Below are 22,912 nucleotides of genomic sequence, written 5' to 3' on the forward strand. Positions count from 1 at the left end.
TTGTTTTGTTGCAAATGCAACAAAAGCATCTCTACATTTCCATAACAATTTACAATACCAGCAGAAGTAGTACTAATACGGGAAAATAACACACTTCCAGTATGCAAAGACAAACTCAAACAAACTTACAGGTTTAAATTGCTTATACAAACACCACCCATGATTTTCTTTCTTTTAAAACAACTATAATATTCATCAAATCTATAGATTGTACACAAAATTAAATTGACTGTCAAAACTCAAACGTTATTTGCACAAGAGCTAAGGCTAACTGAAGGCTGAAAGCTTCTCCCTTAGTACTTTATTTATGACAGTTACCTGACGCAAATACATGTTTCCCTTCATTACTAATGTTTTTTGTATTGTTAACAATCACAGTCGGTACTATCAGAATACTATGCACATGCTCAGAAAATAATTTTGTAAGCTGTCCTGGGAAGGAATTATCTACCTAATAATATACCTATAGGATTTCCAGAATTCCAATTTTCCCTATATACTTTTTAGGATTTATATGAACTTTTCTCATAGGAACAGCCTCTCTAATTTCAAGTGAATCAAAGCTACTCACTAGGGAAGAAAGCACAAGCTTCATGGGCAATGTCCACTGCTTATGGCTGATATGTTTCCTCCACTTAAACCTGAACCAGAACACAGTTAAAGGTAATCTTCCCCTTAGCTTTGGTGGGTCCTGGATCAGACTCTGATGCTCTGGCATGGGTCTAAACACTGTCAGCTTGCAAGGCTGGCCTCTATGTAGTTTTTCCAAGCTAAACTACACACTGGATCAACTCCTGGATGAACTCTGTGGAGCGAAACAAGCTTAAAAGCATTCAGAACAGCAGCCAGTCCTTGTCTGATGAAAGACATGAACAGAACTTAAGAGGCAATAAAAGGAAAACATAAAGGTGCGGCAAAACATGTGCTGAGAACAAATGCCAGACACAAAGAAAGTTTAAATACATTAAGATGTCTTTTATTTTTCTTCATTGCTTCTTTCATGGATCTCACTTATACTATAGTAAATTCAGTCACTGAGTTTATCTTATTTATCATGTTAGAAACAGAGAATGGACTCCACCCCAGCTGACTTTCATCAGCTAAGTTCAGGTATTCAGGTATCTAGGCTTTATCTATACTCAAGCAAGAAAAACAGATTCTTTGAGTAAAGAATTCATACAGGTGGGTTGGTTTAACTTCTGAAGGTGCCTCTCACTGCTGGTAATAGAGGGAGCTTGCATAACTCCAGTTGGTATTAAAATTAGTGCACGCGAATGCCACTGAAGTTATGTTGCCAAAAATGATCAGCTGGAAGGACAAAACAGCTTTGGGAAAAAAGTGGGTGAAGACTCCGACAAACTCAGTCTACTTACATTAGGAATGGTGTCAAAATCCACACTATACTACAGGAACGTGTATGCTAATATAGGCCTTCACAGCACACCACAGTGTATGTTGGGACACTCCATTGAACTCTGACATGATCAAATGTAGCTGTGCTGGTACAGTGCTTGCCTAGGAGTAATTTGTCTTACATTTTAGGCAAGTGCTATGCTTATGGCTCTTCTGCTTCTGGTATGCAGACTTATGCTGTGTCAATATAATTTACAAGTGATCACATTATCAGGATACTATCCACTTACACAGCCTTCCTTTATTTCTTCAAAACTACTCAGCTTTCCTGCTAAATAATTACGTTTTACAGAATATACTGCACACGTTTCCCAGAAGTCAGACAAACTCCTGAAGTATACTGCATGCTAATATTAGACTGCTTACACTACACTAGATGGCACTGTCTCTCTCTCAATATACATGTACACAATAGCAAAGGGTTATTGGAAAGATTCACGAGGTCAGGGCAGATCTGCATCTGTTTCATGTGAAATTCTACTTTTTTTACCCAACTCCAGTGCTTAGCTTGCTCAATCAGAAGGTCACGTGTCCTGCTGAGTTTCTACGATAGGTAACCACAGAAACATAACCCATTTCTGACAGCTCTTTTTTTCCTCTCATAGTTCAACCACACTGCTTCCTAGTTTATTTTGCTAGGCATAGTTCCTTAATTTTATCATATCACCGTGCTGGTGTGTTTTTAAACAGAACTATTACACAACTACACTGACGATCACATGTTTTTTGATCATATGTCCACTAGCAAATAAACACCTGCATTTGGCAAGGCATTACTTACAGGTACCCCCGGAAGGCCATCGAGTCCAGGTAAGCCTCTGTCACCCTTGAAACCCGATTGTCCTGGAAAACCTTATCAGAGAGACAAAAGTACAATTCTATCTATTACGTGCCTTTACAAATAGCTAATTGTATGTTAATTCTTTGTGATCCTTCTCAAAGTTATATTCCTAGTTATATCAGCATAATGCTGCTAAACTCAGTGAAGTTGTCTGGATTCACGTGCTCATGTGTTATGTATGTCTGCATTCACAGGTTCAGAAGTTGACGATGCATTTGACTTAGAAATGAATTCACCTTACTATTTAGAATTATCATGGAACCACCGCAGTCTTGAAACTACCTAAACCTTATTCATTCTTAACAGCCACTAGAACAAACATTAGGTATAATATCACTGTTTGCAGGCTGCACTTCTCTCATATGGCAGCAGACAAATAGCTACCTTTTTTGGCCACAGAATTTAACGCTAGGATTGGGAATGTATGTATGGGACACTGCCAAGCCTGGGCACGTAGGGCTTGCTATGAAAGGGCAAACGCTTTCCACGTTATTTTTCACTTTCACAATCTTCTGTGAAAATATCCGGGCCACAGTTTGCTAAGAATCTCCACTGTGGCCAATTTCTATTTCCTTGGTAATTCTTGTTGATTGCACTGGAAATTTGGAATCAGGCCAAAAATAGGAATATTCCATCCTCTTTTCATGAGTTTCACAAACAATTTGATTAGTGGGACAAAAAGTAATTAATTTTATCATATATGCTGCATTTTTATATTTCAGCCTATGTAGTTAATTCTCAGGTAATGAGTGAGCTTTTACCTGCTGGACCTGGTGGCCCTTGTGGTCCTGGAAGTCCAGGAGGTCCTACTTTATCACATAAGGCACAGGATTCACCTTTGTCACCTGAAAAAAAAAAACACAAACAACAAAACTAATAAATAACAATGAAAAGGTTTAAGACAACTGCAAGCAGGTGGATGCAGAGGCAAACCCTGAATTCAATACCCTTTGTGTTGAAAGAATAAGCATGGAGAAGAGAAGGCTCCGGGGAGACCTTATAGCAGCCTTACAGTACTTAAAGGGGGCCTACAGGCAAGATGGGGAGGGACTCTTTATCAGGGAGTGATAATAGCAATAGGACAAGGGGTAATGGTTTTAACCTGACAGAGGGAGATTTAGATTAGGTATTAGGAAGAAATTCTTTCCTGTGAGGGTGGTGAGGCACTGGAACAGGTTGCCCAGAGAAGCTGTGGATGCCCCATCCCTGGAAGTGTTCAAGGCCAGGCTGGATGGGGCTTTGAGCAGCCTGGTCTAGTGGGAGGTGTCCCTGCCCATGGCAGGGGGATGGAACTAGATGATCTTGAAGGTCCCTTCCAACCCAAACCATTCTCTGATCCTATGAATAAAAATGAATGTGCTACTTCTAATTAAGTGCTTCAAAGAGAATTTATCAGCAAACTGATATTCAAAATTCTTTAAAATTTTTGAAGGAATGGTATGAAAATCAACTTAAGTCCTTTCCTAGCGATAATATTTAACAGAACACTTAAAAGGGACATGCTGAAGAGGATTAAAAAGAAGAAAATATACACTGGGTATAGAAGAAATAAAAAGGTTGAAGCAGAAAAAGGAGAATCTCTATACTCACTGCAATTTTGCAGTTTTAGAAAAGCAGTGAGCAGAATGAGATTAGGAAGGATCAACCACCGTGTAAATGAGTGCAGCCCATTTTTTTATATGTCCATTTAGTCAGTGCTACTAAAACACATGGTTGACAGTCCTATTTATAGGTGTTACAATTTTAGCTTCAATTATAATCATGGCAATGATTCATAAACCATTTCTGTTCCCAACTCATCTGCCCCTCTCTCATTCTTCATCTTGGAATTCACAACTTAAATTGCCAGGAACAGTTCAATTTATACTTATACTATGCTCAACCCTTTTTTTCTTCCCATTTTCTCTTTCAGGCCTGTGCCATCCTTATTACTTTCCAGCAATGTGTAGGCTAAGTAAAATGTACGTGAAGTTTGTGTCACACAATTTAATAAACAATATCCTTCTTTTACTCACCAGAGACTCAAGAAACGTCTTCCATGTCCATGAGCTACTTGTTTAACTAATTTTAAGTACACTTTCTCTGATGCAGCCTAACTTGCTCAGCCTCTTTACATACCTAAGCTCCAGGGTACAAAGCATTAGAAATCAGTCACTTTAAAATAGCATTACCTTTCTCTCCCATCTCTCCGGGAAATCCATCTCTTCCTGGAAGTCCAGGAGTACCTGGTGCACCAGGTTCTCCCTGCTGGCATTGATCAATTCCATCTGAAATGGAAATGCAACAAAGAATATTGTTTGACAAGTGCAAGTTTCCATTATAGGGCTGCATTTATAAATGTCTCACCTGAATGTATCTATGAAGAGTGGTAAGTCAGGATAGCATTTTACTTTTCTATTTGATTTACTTGGAAAAATTTAACTGTGATTCTGTAATCTGAATAATCTGAATCCATATATACTTCTTAAGAAACCCCAAGAATTGCAGAGAAAAGACAGGCTCTGCCATAATAAGATTACAAACAACTTTCACATAAAATCTATTTTTATTGTAAGTTTTGTCTAAGAAAAGTGCTGTGGGTGAAAAATTGCTGGTTTGACCCAGAAGAGAATGGAGAATATTGACATTCTGAAGAAATTCATTAAGTAGATAGTTTTTTGTTATCAATGTTTTATGAAATGTTCTAGATCAAGAGCAGCTCGTTAACTTCTATTTAACTTCTTCACACTGACCAAGCTTCCTGAAAACAAGAAACTTCATATGTTAGGAAGTGAAACAGGTAACAAATATGAATATTTAGCAGGCTTGACATGAGAACACAAATTGTGCTTGTTCTGCTTGATGATATGACACAGGTTCTGACTCAATACAATATGAGATCATTTTCATCAAACCCAGTAGTCAAAATGTTAATGTGAAGTTTGGCAACCAACAGTTAAATGAAAACAAATTGTTTCCCATTATGCACTTGAAGAAAACTAAAGAAGTGTCTAGGCAAGGAGCAGAATTAAGCAGTGACAGGAACATGTTGTACGAAAAACAGGAATTGCTCTTCTTTTTAGGGCAAGGTAAGATTTAGCTATTTAATTCCACACTCTAGTTGCTGGATTTTGTACTGCTTTATTGGCAAACACAGCAACAACTAGGCATCTTCATTTGGTTTTTAACAAAGTATTTTTGCTTTAGTAATTCCATAGACAATAATGTTCCTTTCAATAGTTTTAGACTACCTAAACTACCGTAGCAGGGATATAATTTTTTATGTTGAAATGATAAGTTAACTCACAATATCAGTATCACCTATAGCTGAAGTTTTCCTTCAATGAAAGAGTTAAAACATCAGTTGTAAGGAGCTATTAAGCATTGACCACTTTCACACGTACTTTATTCATTGCTTCACTGCAGTGCAAAACCAAACCTTTTTTCTTTTAAAAATGCTTTATCAGAATCAAATTACACATAGCTGTGTAATGTTACCATTACTACTAATATTAATGTGTATTTATCACATCATTACTAGCTTTTCATTTCCATCTATGAAGTATGTTTTGACCCCATTCTCCTGTAAGATTACAATAAAAACTTCTGCCAGAGTAGTATCTCAGTCTGCAGTTCATACACCTGTTCAATGTGTTACATAGATTGGTACTGCAGACTAGTAAATTGTAATATTGAACAGCTATCTCTTATCCTAAGAACAGTATTAGTATCTTATTTTTTTAATTGAAAATCTAGGAATCGAAAATTGAAGTATCTCTAGGTTGGCACATTAGGACACAGAAGAAACCAATATATATTAAGGTCAATTATTTGGTTATATTGTAACAGTCCACAATGAACTTTTGAAGAAATTTAAAAAACATTTATTTAGCAAAGAATCCTTGTCCCAGTAAGGAAACAAGCAGCTTGCTGCATCGTAGAACAGCTTTTACTTGGTCCATTAACAACTCAGATATGTTTCTTCCACGACGTAGATGCACTCTGATTATAGATTTTATAATCCTGTCTTTTTTTTTTTTCTATGTGCACACGATGTGCATTATCGAGTCTTCATTGTGAAAAGCAACCGACTGCTTTACCTACCTGTTTTGCCTGGAGGACCTGGAGGGCCAGGCAACCCCGGGGGACCTGGGAAACCATCTCTTCCTGGGGGTCCAGGTAAAGGGAATCCCGGAGAACCCTTTTCACCTTTTTCACCTCTCTCTCCAGGGACACCAGGTGATCCTACCCTATCTGGAAGTGGTCGACCTTTGGACAGAGTAAAACACACGTGAAAAAGTGACAAGTGAAAAGACAGTAACATTACCAACACATGAGCTTCCATTAGGTTTCAGTGAGAAATGGAGAAATGTTAGTGCAAAATAAAAAAGAGTCTGTATTCTTACTATTGGTGATTTACACAAAATTGAGATTATACACTCACTACAGCTCAGAGTAACTCACTTCAGTTATGTCCCTAGATAAACACACTTATTCTGTACTAAGTGCCTTTCTGAGATTTAGTTGAATCAACTTTTGCTGTGTAGTAAATAGTGGCGACATAGGAGTTAAGTTAGCTGTTACACTTAGAAACTATTACACGCTTCCTTATCTCATAATAAACCAAATCTTAAACACACCTAGAAAGGGACAGCACGTCTAAGAACTTCAGTAAATAAATATTCAACAATGCTAGGAGATTTCAGGAATGCTAAAACCAAAACTGTTTGTAGGAATAATAAGCAAACAACAGCCGATAAAGAGAAGCAGTTAAACAGATAGGAAAAAAACCTACTTAATATCTCCTTTTAGCTATTTGTACAGTCACACAGGTCTTCATACTTTAGTGAGTTATTTCAGTTCACAACCAATCACTGGACTTGATCACTAAACCATTTTGAGCCTTCTACAGCATTGCAGGAAGGTATGAAAGTCGCACAAATCTCAATTTCTGTAGGATAATGACAGACTCGGAGCTACCATTCTTCTTGTCTTGTCACACAGAATTCTTTAGGGACACTTACAGCCTGCAGTATATAGTATCTCCTCCCTAAACTGTGAAAAAATTCCTGGAAACTATCTGACCCTGTCTTACATTAATTTCATATTTAGCTCACTGTCAAGATAGAAAAAGTGAGCAAATGAGGTAATAGTCGTATCACAGCAGGATGTGCTACAGTCAGATTTCCACAGATGATTTGCTTAATTTTTAACATGCAAATATTGTGGCTTAGTTTAAACACATGTACAGGTACATATATACATAATAGCAGTGTTGTCATGGATTTGAAGATGTTAAAACTATGAAAAGGGCAACATCTGCAGGCAAAAGAAATTAACTTTTATTAGGTGACATAGTAAAAAAAAAGCAGCAAGCCCTCAGGAATTACTTTGCTCTAATAAATGCTATTATTTCTCCCTGCAAACCTTGGTTTATTATATTTATGCGAACACATATAGAGCTGAAGTGAGAGCAAAACAAATTATCTACATATGAGTATATACACATAGGTACATATTCGCATACCCACGCACATATTCACGTTACAACTCTTCTTGCCCAACGAAGCCCTACTTGCTGGGCTACCTCTGACAACCTATGCCCGCTAGTGCTTCAATTTCAGCAGAAAGTTATCAGGGCTCTACATAAAGAGAAAGGCTGGATCGCATCACAGACACGAGAAAAGCAATCTACAGGAAGGGTCTAGGGGATGATTTGCCCCCCAGAGAGGCCACTGCCTGGGTGTTCTGTAAGTCAGGCAGTAACCGGCAGCAGCTGAGGAGAACATCTCTCAGGACTCTTCACCCAAGAATAACACAGGAAAAACACAAACAAAATCAGTGGCCATAAATTCATACCTGGAGGTCCTGGGATTCCTTGTATACCAGGGAAACCTTTAGAAAGAGAGGTTTTCATTTAGGCAATGAAGTCAGCAATGTCAACTTCAGTGAAGTTTTAGCACATAGTATTTAAGTACACATTACAAGGTGGTATGCCCTGAATCAAAGGTTAAATTAAATAATCTACAGATATCTGCAAACAATACATTTAGGGGAAAGGCCCTACTGTATCCCATCTTCTCCACTGACCTTTCTTCAGCAGGGTAAGGTCTGTAATGGGGAAAATGGGAAAGGGAATGCTTGATTTTCTCTGTTTACTGAAGAATGTTGTAAATTATGCAAGCCAATTTCAAGATTAAATTTTAGCCACTGCCTTTTTAAAAGAAGCGTCCAGATTCTCTGCATGATTATCCTCTTTATGCTTGTGCTGATTTCCATCTTTCTTAAATAAAGTCACTGGATTATTTAACTGCCATAAAAACAGATCCCATTTTATCCTTTTCCAATCTGTAACTGAAAGGCAGGCTTATTTACGATGAGAAGTGTCCTACAAACTACAACGAAATGTAGTAAGCTGAAAGCAATTAAATAACTAACTGGAACGTTTCATCGTCATACAGAGCTCCTGAGCTCACAGATAGTGCAATTTTAATTTCCTTTAATACAGGAACTAAAAGCGTAACTCAATTAAAAAGACAAGACAAAATACATACCTTTTTCACCTTTTTGACCTTTCAGTCCAGGCAAACCGGAAGCTCCAGGCTCTCCTTTTTCACCAAAGGTATCTACTGGTCCAGGATCTATAACCTGAATCACAGGACAAGGACTAGGACACTAGAAACATACAACTGTGCCCTCGTTTGTATCTACCCCCTTTTGATTTGATGCTACAGAGGCCATTTTGTTTTGTAATAACAATTTTGAACAGTTTCGGTTATACTTGCAATTTCAGCAATACGTTAACAACTAGCATGAGAAGGTTGCAGCTGCTGAATACCACCAAAGAAAAAGTACTATTTTACCAAAATTCCTCATATCAATAGTAGAATTAAGGTGCTTTATAGCACCTTTCTGAACAAGAATGATGCCAAAAAACCTCACCATGGTGTAAGCACTGACCCATTAGGTTTGCATTACCTTTAATTTGAAAATATTCTGTTCTGGCAATTTCTACTAACATTGAACTAAGCTTGACATATAGAATATTAAGATTTACAATAAAATATTCAGGAAGTATGCACAATTTTTCAAATAAAATTAGTAGGTGTTGGGAATTTTCCCCCATGTTGGGGAAGCAGCAGCATCAATGATCTATTTGTTGCTGATTAATCTCATTTTTGATTTGAAGTGTGAAAAAAATTATAAACTTCAAAGCTGACAGACTCAGTCTTTTGAATCCTTTTTTGGATACTTTGTATTGATTAACAATGCCTATAATTTTCAGAGTCCAAAACATTTGAAATTCATATTCTTTGAGAGCTCCTTTTCCAAATTTCAATAATACTTTAAACAACTGTATATAACTTTTGTTTCCATTCAGAAAAAATGAGGACATGACTAATTAGAATGAGATCAGAATGTGTATTGTCTCTCCTTCTTCTTTCATTGTTTGAACACTTTGACTTTCACAAAATTTGTATTTTCATTTAAGTTCAAAATAAATCAAGAAGGTTTTTTTTCTACTTACTCTTCCTGGAGGTCCTGGAAAACCTCGTTCACCTTTGTCACCCTAAATGAAAAAACAATTTACATTTTAAATCCAGATCACATTTTCTTCCCCACAAAATAGGATTTGCTTAGCAAATGAACACTTTGATACAGATTCATACAACTTCCAAATGGTAAGTACCTGGACCATTATAATAAGCAGTAAGTAGTTATTTTGCAGGCCTGTACTGCTTTACACTACGTAAAGAGAAACTGGAATTTTTAGGAAAGTACATTTGTACATATGCTGGCTGGGCAAAGAGCTTGTGAAAATAAAGCCAGCATTAATTAATTCATGTAAGAGATTTAAACCAGGGATACCTAATCTACCCTAATTTTGACTTTTACTAGTCTCTGAGTGATGACTTTACAACTTGGTAACATTCATTTAACATTGCTTTATGTGCATTCACTGCTTTAATGCACATCTATGAACACGCTATACAAGCTCTTAACTCCTCATTCTGTGTGATGGGATGCAAAGGCCACTACTACGCACCTTCGTACCAGGCTCCCCAGGTCGTCCTGGAATCCCAAATCCACCAGGCAAACCCTGTATGTGGAAGACATCAAAACCAGAAAAGATAAATATAGTTGCATCTTAGCCCCGGGAGCATCAAAGTTTTAAGTTTTCAAATGAGTCACTAATTCCATGAAAAAAATAACTTTAATTAAATAATTCAGAAGGCTAGAAAATTTCAACCATTTATAATACACAGACAGTAATTTGTTTTGAATGTAAGAAATGGTACTGGAAATTCAGCAAAATACATACGGGTTCTCCTTTTGGTCCTGGTTCACCATCTTTTCCAGGCTTTCCCTGTAAAACACAAAGTTCCACTCTGCTTAAAAAGATAAGACACATACATGCAATTTCTAAATACAGTTAGTGAAACACTAGAACAAAACAATCACTATTGTAATGCACTAATTGAAGTGTGCTAACACAGCTAACAGTATAGAGTGTACAAAGCAGGCAAACTGTGACTACCTAGTGCTTATGTTACTCAACATCCTACAAACTGCAAAATTAAATAAAATCCTGTAAATCTGTTCCCAGATCCAGGAATAACTACAGAATTCCCAGTCACGGAGGCTTCAAGACAAAATATATCAACAGCACAGGAAACTGGAACCAGACGCAGAAATAGCTCTCCTTCATAGCAATCCCTTTCTATATATATATATATATACACACACACACTTTTCAGCCTCACAAAACCTTTATTCATAGACATTCAGTGCTCAGTTTCAGCAGAAGGCTTGGAGAGTGGCCCCATATCAGATCGTGTGGTAATCTAGTGGTAAAATACACTTCCCTAAATTGAAAGCTATAATTTCAAATCACGAGGTAGATGACACCCTAGAATCCAAGACTCCCTCCTCCAGAGTAAAATGATTCACCATTAAACCACTGTGTTAGCCTACAGAGAGGATGAGATTCCCTTGAGGTAATCAACACATACATGATAAATGACCTGGTTGGATTATTCTACTTTTCAGCATTCCCTTCCTCTTCCTATGGACTATGGAGGGACCAGCACCTAGGCTTGTAGCCTAATCCACTGGAGGCTGGCTTTTACTTGGTGTCACAGTGCTTAGATTGTATGCCTTATCATAAGCAATATGAACATGTCCCACAAAACCAAGAAAAAGTATATACTTAATATGCAAAGTAAATTCAGCCTAAAAAATAATCCCATCAGTTTAGCTCAAAAAATTCCGTCTAAAACAACGCAATTGAAGGATAAAAATGATAGAACAAACATGAAAAGGCCCCCATCACCAAAGTGTGAAGCTATGGTATCTAGTAAAGAAGGATTACAAGTAATTTTTAATGATTGATTAAAAATACAATCTGTAAAGTCAGGAGAGTCTTCAAATGTACACTGTGATCGGAATTAATTATATAGGTTCATTCCATGGAACTAGAGTATCAGATCTTAAGATCTGTTCATCTTTCAAAACTTATCCTTATTTTGGAAGTAGTTATGATTTCTTTGATCAGCAATAATTATATAAAAAATATCTCAGAAACTTTGTTCAGGGAACTCTGCAGAAACTGAAAACTGTATTTTTGAAAAATTCGAAGATACTGTGGTTTCCTCAGCAAGTTCTAGGCCAACGTTTCTCGATTTTTCCAGCTTTCAAGCAAAGATAACCTCATCATATATCTTTACTGAAAGGACGACAGAACATTTGACCTTGAAGTATAACAGAGAGGGAGATTTTCTCTTTTTCAGATTGAAGTATAATGTCTGTGGATGTGCTGTGTCTTTTTCAAACAGTTTATGAAGACCCACAGTTTGAGAAACAATACTTTAGATACGTTTGCACGTAGAAGACATGTTTTTGCTACCAGCTCAGCTATGAAAGACACAGCATGACTCATGCAGAAGTTGTATGGATGAGACCATGATATAGGTCAGACTAGGCAGATGTAACAGACCATATGGCCTCGAGCATCTACAGTCAGGCTAGAAACCAGCAGGTGAATGTATCTCAGTCATCTAAATGTTTTGTTCCATTACTCTTCTTTGTAAGAAACCACACCTTTAGGCTAAGCAGGCTTACTTTGTAGATTGCACGTGAGAGTATTTTAAATAAATTCAACACGTTCCGTTTAGCTTAAGTCATTCCTACTGAGTGATTTGTTTGGCTTTGCTTTTCCTTCTGTTCTGGAATGACTTAATCTCGCTTCAGCTGGGATCAGTGGGAGTCTTGCCTTTGCCTTCAGCACTGCAAGCTACTGTTAGGTATCTGTCTTTAGCTATCTGAAACATGTAACATACTAATCGTAGAATCATAGAATGTGCTGGGTTGGAAGGGACCTTTAAAGGTCATCTAGTCCAACCCCCCTGCAGTAAGCAGGGACATCTTCAACTAGATCAGAGTGTTAATATTACTGTGTGTTATTACTACCTTGACTTGGACATCTGTCTGACAGCAAAACTTGTTTTTTTGAAATATACAAAATTTGCTGTTTCTCTAATGGTTGCTAAGTTTATTTAGCTTATGGAAACAATACAACAACCGTAATTATGGTATTGATAAAGTTGAGCATACTTACACGTGGACCGGGCTTCCCTGGTTCACCCTTTTCTCCTTTGAAACCTGAACCTGGCAATCCCTGGAAAATAAATACACGCCAGACTAAAAATACTGCCAAATTCTCAAGTAAATTAGCTTTTATCAAAAAGCGATAAAGATATTCAGGACCATTATCAGATTCCTCACAATTTTTATAGTAATTGAAAAAAAATCTACACAATACTTACTGGGGCCCCCTGTTCACCCTTTTCACCTGGTTCACCCTAATGAAATTATTAAAAAAAAAAAAAGTAGATTAGTAAGCAAATCTCAACCATTATTCATTTAGGTTGTAAATAATTTCATTCTTCATGTCAGCAAAAGCACATTTAACCCTATTCTCTGCTTCAAGAACTATGCCTAGTAGTATGATGTGCAAGAAGTTAGACAAACACAAAATATGAATCCATTAAGCTAGTTTATTACACTAATATATATTGCCTAGACTGTCTAATTCAATAATTGAAAAATTCATTAGCACTCAGATTCCAAGAATGTGATTTCGTATATGAAAAGTCCAGTATAAGCTATTTAATTCAAATTTATAGAATAGTTGGTGTTTATAGGACTATGCTTACGAATCCTCCTTCCTCAGAAAGTCCTCTGCTGCGTGTGTTACTTATTTATGCAATTATTTATGCATTTATCACCTATCATATATTTTACAGAGAAACTTCGAGAAAGACAATCAAAATTCATTCATGAAGTATAACAGGAAGAAATTTTTGAAAAATTGGCTGTAGGTGACAATATTTTCTTTTCGCTGTTTTACTGTTTGCTAATTCCTATTGATCATATTTTAATGAAGCGTACAAGAAGACTAATCATTTAAGGTCTCACCTTTTCTCCCCTTATGATTTCACTCCCTTTTTCCTTCATATGCGGTGATGGTCCTGGAGGGCCTGGGGGGCCCCTTACGCCTTGTTCTCCCTGTCAACACCAAATCCAGGATAGTCCATTGAAAACAGTACTGGCACTGAGAACAAACATTACTAAGACCAATAACATTAAAGAGAACTACCACTCGCTTTTAAAAATACAGTTAAAAGGTTTTTTTTAAATTCTTATTTCAGCAAAATCCATCAGAGGAAAGGTTGCATACGCAGTTATAAGAGACAAATCTGTATAACGGGTGACAGTCAGAGACTGCCCCGAAGAAAGATCTCTGAATCTCCTGTTAGGGTGAAGACTGATTAATACCAAATATTGTGAACTTATCCAGTTAATTATTGTAATGATACAAAAGTTTTTCAGTGCCTCCCTTAGGAAGAAGGAGATTAGGAGGAAAGAGGTCCGATGCTTGAAGGAAAACGTTAGTCAAAGCTTATAGTGTTCTACCAGCTTTACAACTGTCCATAAAGGACAACTTCAAGATGATAACTGTGGATCATACTTTTTTAGTAAGTACATGTCCATAGCAGGGTCAGAACCTCATCTCCATATACAATGCAAAAGCACTATCTTTTACAGTAAAACACCTCCAAAAAGGCTTGATACATTTCTGCCAAGCAGTAATGCATAACAATACCATTTATTTTTTGCTAAAGACAAACCTGAGGACTCCAGGAAATCTCCACATACTCCCATCATTTTTCAAGAAATTTTATGATAACAAGTTAATCTCACGTAGCAAAATATTCCATCCATTAGGAAGAGTGTGGCTCAAAATACATAAATAAGGTGGTGGATAATAAAACGCCATTTAAGTAACATAATTTCCTTATACTCTAAAAGGCCTGTCAATGACACTCATGAGAAGCTTCTGGAGAAGGGCTCAGACATGCTATCAATTTACCAAATTACCCATAACTGCATGTATTTTTTGTCTCCTGAAAATGCAACATAAGGCACTTTAGCCTAGACCTCTCAGTGGGAGAGGCAACACGTTAAACCGAACATGTTTTACCTCCCATTTGATGCTGGTTAAGAGAATAAATGGGATCCTGGAGCACACCTTTTTGGCTTAGTTTCATTCAAAAGTAAACCAATCTGTGTGCTCTGAAAACTGCTCCTGACTGAGTCAAAACACAGTAAAAGGAGACAACTGAAAGATCTCCTTCAAAAGCACACACTACCAATCTAAACTAAGGCAGACAGGCCCTCAAGAGTCCTACCACAGCACATTCAATCTCTTCCCTCAGAACTAAACCGATTTCAAATAAATTTCATCATGAGTCCTAATATATGTTTCTAGATCTGTCTACTGCAAACTAAAGTAGTTCGTACTAGTCACAGCTGGAAAACAGAATAATGACCTAAATTAATGTCAGGTATAATACCATCAGGAACAAAGTCTGTAACCATTCATGACTTTTGTTCATTTAGGTGTAAGTTACAGATTTACTCAAGTCTTCCAAAAATTACAAAATTACAAAAATTACAAAAATTGCTGATTTTCTCCATTGATAGGTTCCAACATTTTATTTATTTAAAATAAATTATCAAAAATATTTCTGACAGTTGTTCTCCACAAGTTTTCGAGAGACTTACCTTTTCACCTTTGGGACCCTGAAAGCCTAAGCCCATGTAGCCCTGAAAATATAAGTTACACATACTCAGCCAATTTTTATCAGTAGTGCATACATGCATACCTACACATATATGAAGGTATTTTGAACCTGGCAAAAGTTAAGAGAGGATAGAAAAGACAGAATATGTCTTCTAAATGCACACGTGAAACAAATAAATTATCTTCTAAACCCCCGCTGTTTTTTAAGTCTTGCATCACAGCAATTTATGAAAAAAATAGAATGAAATTTATCAGGTAATTTTATTGTGAGTATGCTCTTCTTTAAAACATGTTACTGAAAATTTTGCCATTTTTAGATGAGTTCAAATAATCATAGAATGTTGCAATTACTACTGATTTGATCCACTAAGAAAAAAACCTAAAATTGTGTTGAAAGCCTCTCTTTGTGATGCCCATTAAGATATAAAAATATAGTAAAAAGTGTAATAGAGTTACAAAGTGTAAAAGCCCTACTCCTTTAGGACCATTGGTTTCCAAATTTTTGGGGAACTGGTGTGCCAAATAAATAAAGAAATAATCTTTATAATAAAAAGAGTCTTACCTTCTCGCCTGGGAGTCCTGGTGGCCCTGGGGGACCCTGTAAGACAGTAGATTTTTAGCATATAAGTGTATAAGTACACCAGATGGAATAATGCCTTATTCTATAAAGACAGCAAAAATGCAAAACTTTCCATTAAACTAAGATGTAAAGTCTTTTCCTGCTACTGTGTGCAACTCACAACATAGAATAAATAAAAAACCCAAGGAGAATCTGTCTAAGATATCTCATTAGACCTTGTTTTGCAGTTAAGAATGTTGGACCTAATCAGCATCTAGACAACAGACAGTCAAAGAAAATTCTATGGTACTACACTGTAAAATAACTTTATTGCTGACTTTTTTTTTTTTAACTTTTGCACGTTAAATATTAGTCCTCACCTTTCTTTCATTAAAATGGTTTTTCACATCAGCAAACACAAATACTGACTAAACTGTGCTACCATTTTTCTTTACATCACTTTGAATTTTCTTCAGAAGGGTAAGAAGTCTCACACAGCTCACTTCAATAGCCAGAAACGCTGGGCGGACTTTTACCACATGCAAATAACTGATCCCTGCTAGTGTTACCTGCATCCAGTACAGGAAGAGAAAATATTAGGTACCTGTTAAACCTGTGAAAATGTCAAATAGCTGAAATGCCTTCAGCATTTGGCAATTAACATAATAACAGACAGTCGATATCCTGCTTTCCACAGTGCTGCTTACTGTGGCTGCCCTTAAGAACAACTTCAGCAAACATTTTGATTTAGATCTGGCTGCTAGCTTTGCGGTTTATTTCCTGTAAATTAAGTAGGGGAAGAGGAGAAAGGAGAAATAACTATTACAACCCCTCCAACACAAAAATACCCTCCGAGCCTGCAAGGAGATTGTAGGAACAGCCACTATTGAAAACCTAACGTTACCTACTCGTTCCTGCCATGGTAGAGCTCAAGAAGCTAAACATGAAGCCTGGAACCACGGGTTATTTTTCCCAAAACCCAACACACACCAGCTATACACACCTTGTAGAACTTTCCTATAGTAAAGATCTATAAGTAAAGTGCAAATCTCCATGAGAGGAAACTTACTGGTTCTCCTGGAGGCCCTTGTGGCCCCATTGGTCCCTGAAAACCTTGAGTTCCAGGTGGACCCTATGAAAAATTAAAAGGGCATAATTAAAAACTGATATTTATTTAGTAATTTCATTATACTGATACAATTTTAATTGAAGATCACTGCTATTCAAACATCATTTAGACTTACAGGTAGTCCAGGTTGGCCAGGAAAGCCTTTGTCACCTTTTAGCAAACTAGGAGGTAAAAGACCAATCACTTCACCTGGATCTCCCTATAATAAGAAAAGAAAAAGAGTAATACTTGAACATCCATTCAAATACATTCAAAAAAACTAATATTGAGATGAGAGGGAAGTAGGAGCTAGGAGAAGTTTGGAATTATTTGGAAAGCTGACTTAAAAAAAATCCCCCTCTTGTAATTCAGCAGAAACATAGCAAGAGATATTACAAGTTAAGACCTTAAGTGTCAAATGTCCTTTAAAGCCATCTGAAGAGATCCCAGTATCAAATCTTCCTTTATACGCTAATTTCCTATACTGTAATGGGGAACCAGAAAGATTTTCACCCAAAATTTATCACTACTACAGTGTCACCACACAATTTGAGCATCTGACCTAACAGTTGAGAGAAGTGGTAACCTCACAATCTCTTTTCCAGGCTGAGATCTTCAGTCTTATACCTAATTTTGACATAAAAGCCATTTATGGCATCCTTTTTCTTCAAAAAAAGAAATCCCCTTTGTCTTACTTTAGGAAACTATTCTGATCGTTATCCACTTCTTTATGTCTCTCTTTCTGATAGCAAAAGATCCAATTTTTTCTATGTTTTTGTACAAAGTTGCAATATTGTAAGTGATTTTGTTTCAGGAGTTGTGTACCTATAATGTTATGAAGAAACATTCAAGTACTTCTGTGTTTATAGACTGAGTCAATTTTTCCCATGTGAGAGAAAGAGAAAAGGGCATTTTACAACTTCAGGTAGTCCTGTCATTACAAATCTGAGATTACATTCAGCCTTTGTATCTGTTCATTTTAAAGAGCAAAAGCTCTCTGTTGACATTCAATATTTCATTCTCCAGCTCACAAAACGCACTCAGATACCTAGTTAGTTTAATTATTTTTTTTATAAAAGCTGTTTAGTATGTATTGGATGCATCTAATATTGTAGACCTTCTTCCAAAAACTTTATCTATTTAAAACTATTAAGATAAATGAAATGTCAATACCGAAACAAAAGTTTTAACTGTAAGATCTATCTAAATCTTTATGCACAATTGGGTACCCACCGTACTACTTATACATAATTTATGATATATACTATTTTTTTCTGTTGTAATCTCTGTAATACTTACACTTTAAGACCTGCATGGAACAACACATGTGTTCAATTGTTACTAACTGGAGGTCGCCCCACTGTCTTTAGTGGGACTGCAGAAGAGAGTACAAAGGGAAACATGCCAGTAAAATTCTTCAGTCCTTAAGTAAGGACTCCTCGTCTTAGAGGGTGTAGAGTTCACCTTAATTCTTACCGTTAGAAGCAGGATATGAACACACTTAGAGTAAAATGTACCTTCATTCCAGGAGGTCCTGGGGGTCCCTGTTGAAAAAGACATTTGATGTTATCTTTCCTCAGTATCGTAGATTTTATAACTTACATTCGGTGTAATTTCAGGTAGCTATATTTGCATTATAAGAATCAGAGTTGAAACAAGTGAATCAAGCATGATAGAATCTACTTACTATGCTCCCAGTCAGTCCTGGTAAACCTGGGGGACCTACTGGACCTCTTTCACCCTGAGGGGAACAGAGAAATTGGTTTCATTTAGGGAACATATGCTTGAGGGATGTTTTTATTTCAACACAGAGATGCTGTTATAAACATATGTAAATGTCACCTTCGTGCCATTACATCCTGGAATGCCAGGTGGACCAGGAGGGCCATCTTGTCCAGGAATGCCCTACATGAAAAGAAAGTAAAGAAATTAGCAATATTAGCAATAATCCTGGTCAGATGTCACGATTAAAACCTTGATGTTCATTGTAAAAACACTTATACTTCATACGTACAGGAAGGCCTGGGTTTCCTGGAAAGCCTGATGCTCCTGGGGGGCCCTGCAATTGAGAAAAACAACATGAGAAGACAAACCCACAACACAGCAATGACAAGCTGCAGCCTGAGTCGCAACTTCAGTGGTGACAGTCAAAATACAAGAAACAGTTTATTTTAAACTTCCTTAACGAAATAGCTCTAATCTTCAAAACCTCTCAAACATGGCACCTTAGTAATCAATAACTGAAAGCAATTTTTTATATTTCTTTCACTTTTTTAGCATCAATATGGCTTTCCTTCAACGGGAACTGAACCAGAGCCTTATGTGCGGGTAAAAAGGAATGCAGAGGTGCTCTCATTCCCAAAACGAAATTTACTGTAGGTACCTCTTTATAGCAGAAGAGGATGTTAATGCACTGTAAAGACGCTTCTCTATCATTCATGCTCCACATCAGTGTCTCAATTCATCCTTATTACTAAAAAACCTACCAGGTTGAGATAACTCTTTTTCCTTGAACAGCTTTTCAGTGTAATGAATCATGAGTTTAACTGGGCACATCATTTTCATCCTCCCAGCTTATTTATTCATGCAGTATTTCCTAATACATGTATTATGACGCAGAAAAGATGTATGGGAATCCTGTGCTCAGATAGTATGTTTGCATCTTCCAAAACTTTATAATTGCTAAAATATAGTCTACTTGCACTGTAGCACACAAACACATTTGCCAGGGGATGACAATTTACATTAACACTCAGGATAGCCCAGGGTATCATGAAGGTCGTGGATTGAAATAAGGATTTTTTGATCTAGCAGAATACCCCCTCTATAATAGCTCAGAAATTGTAGTCGATTCAGTAAATTCTATGTGCTGCAGCAACTACAGGCAAATGGAGAACAAAACCGAGAGGCATTTTGAAAATCTTTGGACAAGAGGGTATAGCTGAAAATGTATGCATCGTTACTGGTCAAGTCGTTTAAATCCTCTTTCATCATTACATTATGAAACATGAAAACACTCAGAATGAGTTTAGCACCTCACAAAGCCCCAAAAGACATGACCCTGGCTAACATAATGTGCTAAAATAAGTGTTACATAAGTGTCGCATTAAACAGAAATGGCAATGGGAAGGTTACAGGCATATTCAGAGCCTCTTCTAGCAAAGTCAAGAGATCTTTGGCTCTGCAACTTGTGCACTTTAACATGTGTGTGCTCATGGGTGTGTCAGCTTCTCTGCTGGAGTGCTTCAAGGAGGTTAGATGACAAACATAAAGGAGAATTTTGCATAAGGTCACGGAATCACGGAATCACGGAATCTTCAGAGTTGGAAGGGACCTCTAGAGATCATCTAGTCCAACTCCCCTGCTAGAGCAGGATTGCCTAAAGCACATCCCTCAGGGCTGCATCCAGGCGGGTCTTGAAAATCTCCAGAGAAGGGGTCTCCACAGCCTCCCTGGGCAGCCTGTTCCAGTGCTCTGTCACCCTCACTGTAAAGAAGTTTTTCCGTGTATTTGAACGGAACTTCCTATGTTCTAGCTTGTGCCCATTGCCCCTTGTCCTGTCGCTGGGAACCATTGAAAAGAGCCTGGCTCCGTCCTCCTTCAACCCACCCTTTAGGTACTTGTAAACATTAATCAGGTCCCCCCTCAACCTTCTCTTCTCCAGGCTAAAGAGTCCCAGCTCTTTCAGCCTTTCCTCATAAGGGAGGTGCTCCAGTCCCACAATCATCTTGGTTGCCCTTCGCTGGACTCGCTCCAGTAGTTCCCTGTCCCTCTTGAACTGGGGAGCCCAGAACTGGACACAGTACTCCAGTTGTGGCCTCACCAGTGCAGAGTAGAGGGGGAGAATGACCTCCCTCGACCTACTGGCCACAGTCTTCCCTATGCAGCCCAGGATGCCATTGGCCTTCTTGGCGACAAGGGCACACTGCTGGCTCATGGATAATTTGCTGTCTACCAGGACCCCCAGGTCCTTCTCCTCAGAGCTGCTTCCCAGCATGTCCGCCCCTAACCTATACTGGTGTTTGGCATTCTTCCTTCCCAGGTGCAGGACCCTACACTTGCTTTTGTTGAACCTCATTAGGTTCTTCTCTGCCCAGCTCTCCAGCCTGTCCAGGTCACGCTGGATGGCAGCACGGCCCTCCGGAGTGTCGGCCACCCCTCCCAGCTTGGTATCATCAGCAAACTTGCTGAGGATACACTCTGTCCCCTCATCTAGGTCATTAATGAATATATTGAACAAAATTGGTCCAAGTATTGACCCCTGAGGGACACCACTCGTTACAGGCCTCCAACTGGACTCTGTGCCGCTGATCACAACCCTCTGGGTTCTGTCACTCAGCCAGCTCTCGATCCACGTAAGGCTGGTTCATATTCAAGCTGGAAGAAAGCTTCTTGGTATGTCAGAAAGATATCAATGGCATATAAAAACCAGTGTTGTTGATGCAGTGGTAAGTACCAGGTGAAAATGCAAATGGACAAAGGCACTGACTGCCCAATACAGAAAGAACTTCAAGGGCAAATGCAAGAATTCTGAAATTATTGTGTAGCACAAGGGGATGTCATTGATTAGCTCGAAGAAGTCTTGCACTTGAAGGCAGACATGGAGAGTTAAAGACATATAAACCCATAGAAATCAGAATTGCAAAAAAAGCAAGTTAGAACTCACTCTTGTTCCCTTTGTTCCTGGCAGTCCTGGTTCTCCAGTATCACCCTGCAAAGGAAAAGAGATAGCTTTGTCTTTCCTAGGGACAACAATTTAGGGAAATGTGAGTGTTTTCAATATTAAAGCCTAAGTTCTTACCTTAAGCCCTGGTGGCCCAGGGGGACCTTCAGGTCCTTGCATTCCAGGAAACCCAATCACACCCTGTAGTCCCGGCAAGCCTCTTTCTCCCTGTGGAAGAAGAAAACTCATTAGCAACTAAACAACTGATGCTGCTTCTTCAAGCAACCCACATATCCCCTGTTTCTGTGCTCAAGAAACCTGTTAGGTGGTAAGAAGCTACAAGTGACAGCAAACATTTCATGTTGGTATCTGACAGAAGGATTATTATAAACAAAGAAATATTTCTGGTTCAATAATAAGTTGGCAGAGGATGAGTGTGGCATAACAGAAAAGCGCTCTTTGAATATCAATTAAACCTTTTTTCTGTCTCCATGGATAGCACTGTTCATAGCATGTTTATGCCCTGGGGATCAGGAAGGCCACTTTCCCTCTAATAAGACCTATCTTCATTCCTACAGAGACACTGGTAAATCCTGGTAGAAAATCTAACACTCCAAATCAGCAATTAAATTCCTTAAAACAGCAAATATCACTGTTCAGTCACTGCTGTCCAATACTACCAAACGAGGAGTCCAATACCACTCCTCTTCTTATATATCATTCACAACAGCAGATTTTGGAGACCAGGCTTGTCACTTAGTCCTCAATTTCAGGGTGGTTCAGAGACAGAGTGCTTCGAGATACAGGATCTTCCCAAGAAGCTGAACACACAGATTGTATGTGTCATCCTTTAGGTTCTTCTTCAATGCTGTATAGGACACCTGTGTTCTCTGTGCTGTCCCTCTCCCTACAACCCCAAATGTATTTAAATCAGATAAATCTAAAGGCAGAACATCCATCCACACTCTAGATCAGTATTGCAGCTATTATACGTTCACCATACTTGGACTCCCAGTGAAATCAAGAGGAACACTGTCTGAATAAAGGCTGCAAAATCTACACATAGAGAGAAAAAAATTATGCATGTTCAAGTCTGAAAACAGCAAATCAAGCAAATCAAAAGCCAAATGTTCCATGTAAGAAGTAACCAGAGTTGTCCTTTCAAGGAGTGGTGTGAAACAGGGAGAAATAATTCATATGGT

General features: G+C 37.9%; 1 protein-coding gene across 2 annotated transcripts in view; it reads right to left on the reverse strand.

The window, feature by feature from the left end:
* COL4A1 (collagen type IV alpha 1 chain) overlaps positions 1-22,912 on the reverse strand; it is a 128,697-nt gene that overhangs the window by 30,588 nt on the left and 75,197 nt on the right. For both annotated transcript variants that reach the window (XM_054224126.1, XM_054224117.1), the window contains exons 3-24: positions 21,849-21,938; positions 21,714-21,758; positions 19,062-19,106; positions 18,890-18,952; positions 18,735-18,788; positions 18,565-18,591; positions 17,184-17,267; positions 17,009-17,071; positions 15,943-15,978; positions 15,362-15,403; positions 13,712-13,801; positions 13,060-13,095; positions 12,852-12,911; positions 10,557-10,601; positions 10,281-10,334; positions 9,762-9,803; positions 8,788-8,881; positions 8,093-8,128; positions 6,338-6,502; positions 4,426-4,521; positions 3,016-3,099; positions 2,195-2,265 (exon numbers count right to left, since the gene is read on the reverse strand). In XM_054224126.1, the coding sequence (XP_054080101.1) occupies positions 2,195-2,265; positions 3,016-3,099; positions 4,426-4,521; positions 6,338-6,502; positions 8,093-8,128; positions 8,788-8,881; positions 9,762-9,803; positions 10,281-10,334; positions 10,557-10,601; positions 12,852-12,911; positions 13,060-13,095; positions 13,712-13,801; positions 15,362-15,403; positions 15,943-15,978; positions 17,009-17,071; positions 17,184-17,267; positions 18,565-18,591; positions 18,735-18,788; positions 18,890-18,952; positions 19,062-19,106; positions 21,714-21,758; positions 21,849-21,938 (1,422 nt within the window). The remainder of the gene's footprint in view (positions 1-2,194; positions 2,266-3,015; positions 3,100-4,425; positions 4,522-6,337; positions 6,503-8,092; positions 8,129-8,787; positions 8,882-9,761; positions 9,804-10,280; positions 10,335-10,556; positions 10,602-12,851; positions 12,912-13,059; positions 13,096-13,711; positions 13,802-15,361; positions 15,404-15,942; positions 15,979-17,008; positions 17,072-17,183; positions 17,268-18,564; positions 18,592-18,734; positions 18,789-18,889; positions 18,953-19,061; positions 19,107-21,713; positions 21,759-21,848; positions 21,939-22,912) is intronic.

Source organism: Rissa tridactyla, chromosome 1, assembly GCF_028500815.1.
Source record: "Rissa tridactyla isolate bRisTri1 chromosome 1, bRisTri1.patW.cur.20221130, whole genome shotgun sequence".
NCBI classification, from domain to species: domain Eukaryota; kingdom Metazoa; phylum Chordata; class Aves; order Charadriiformes; family Laridae; genus Rissa; species Rissa tridactyla.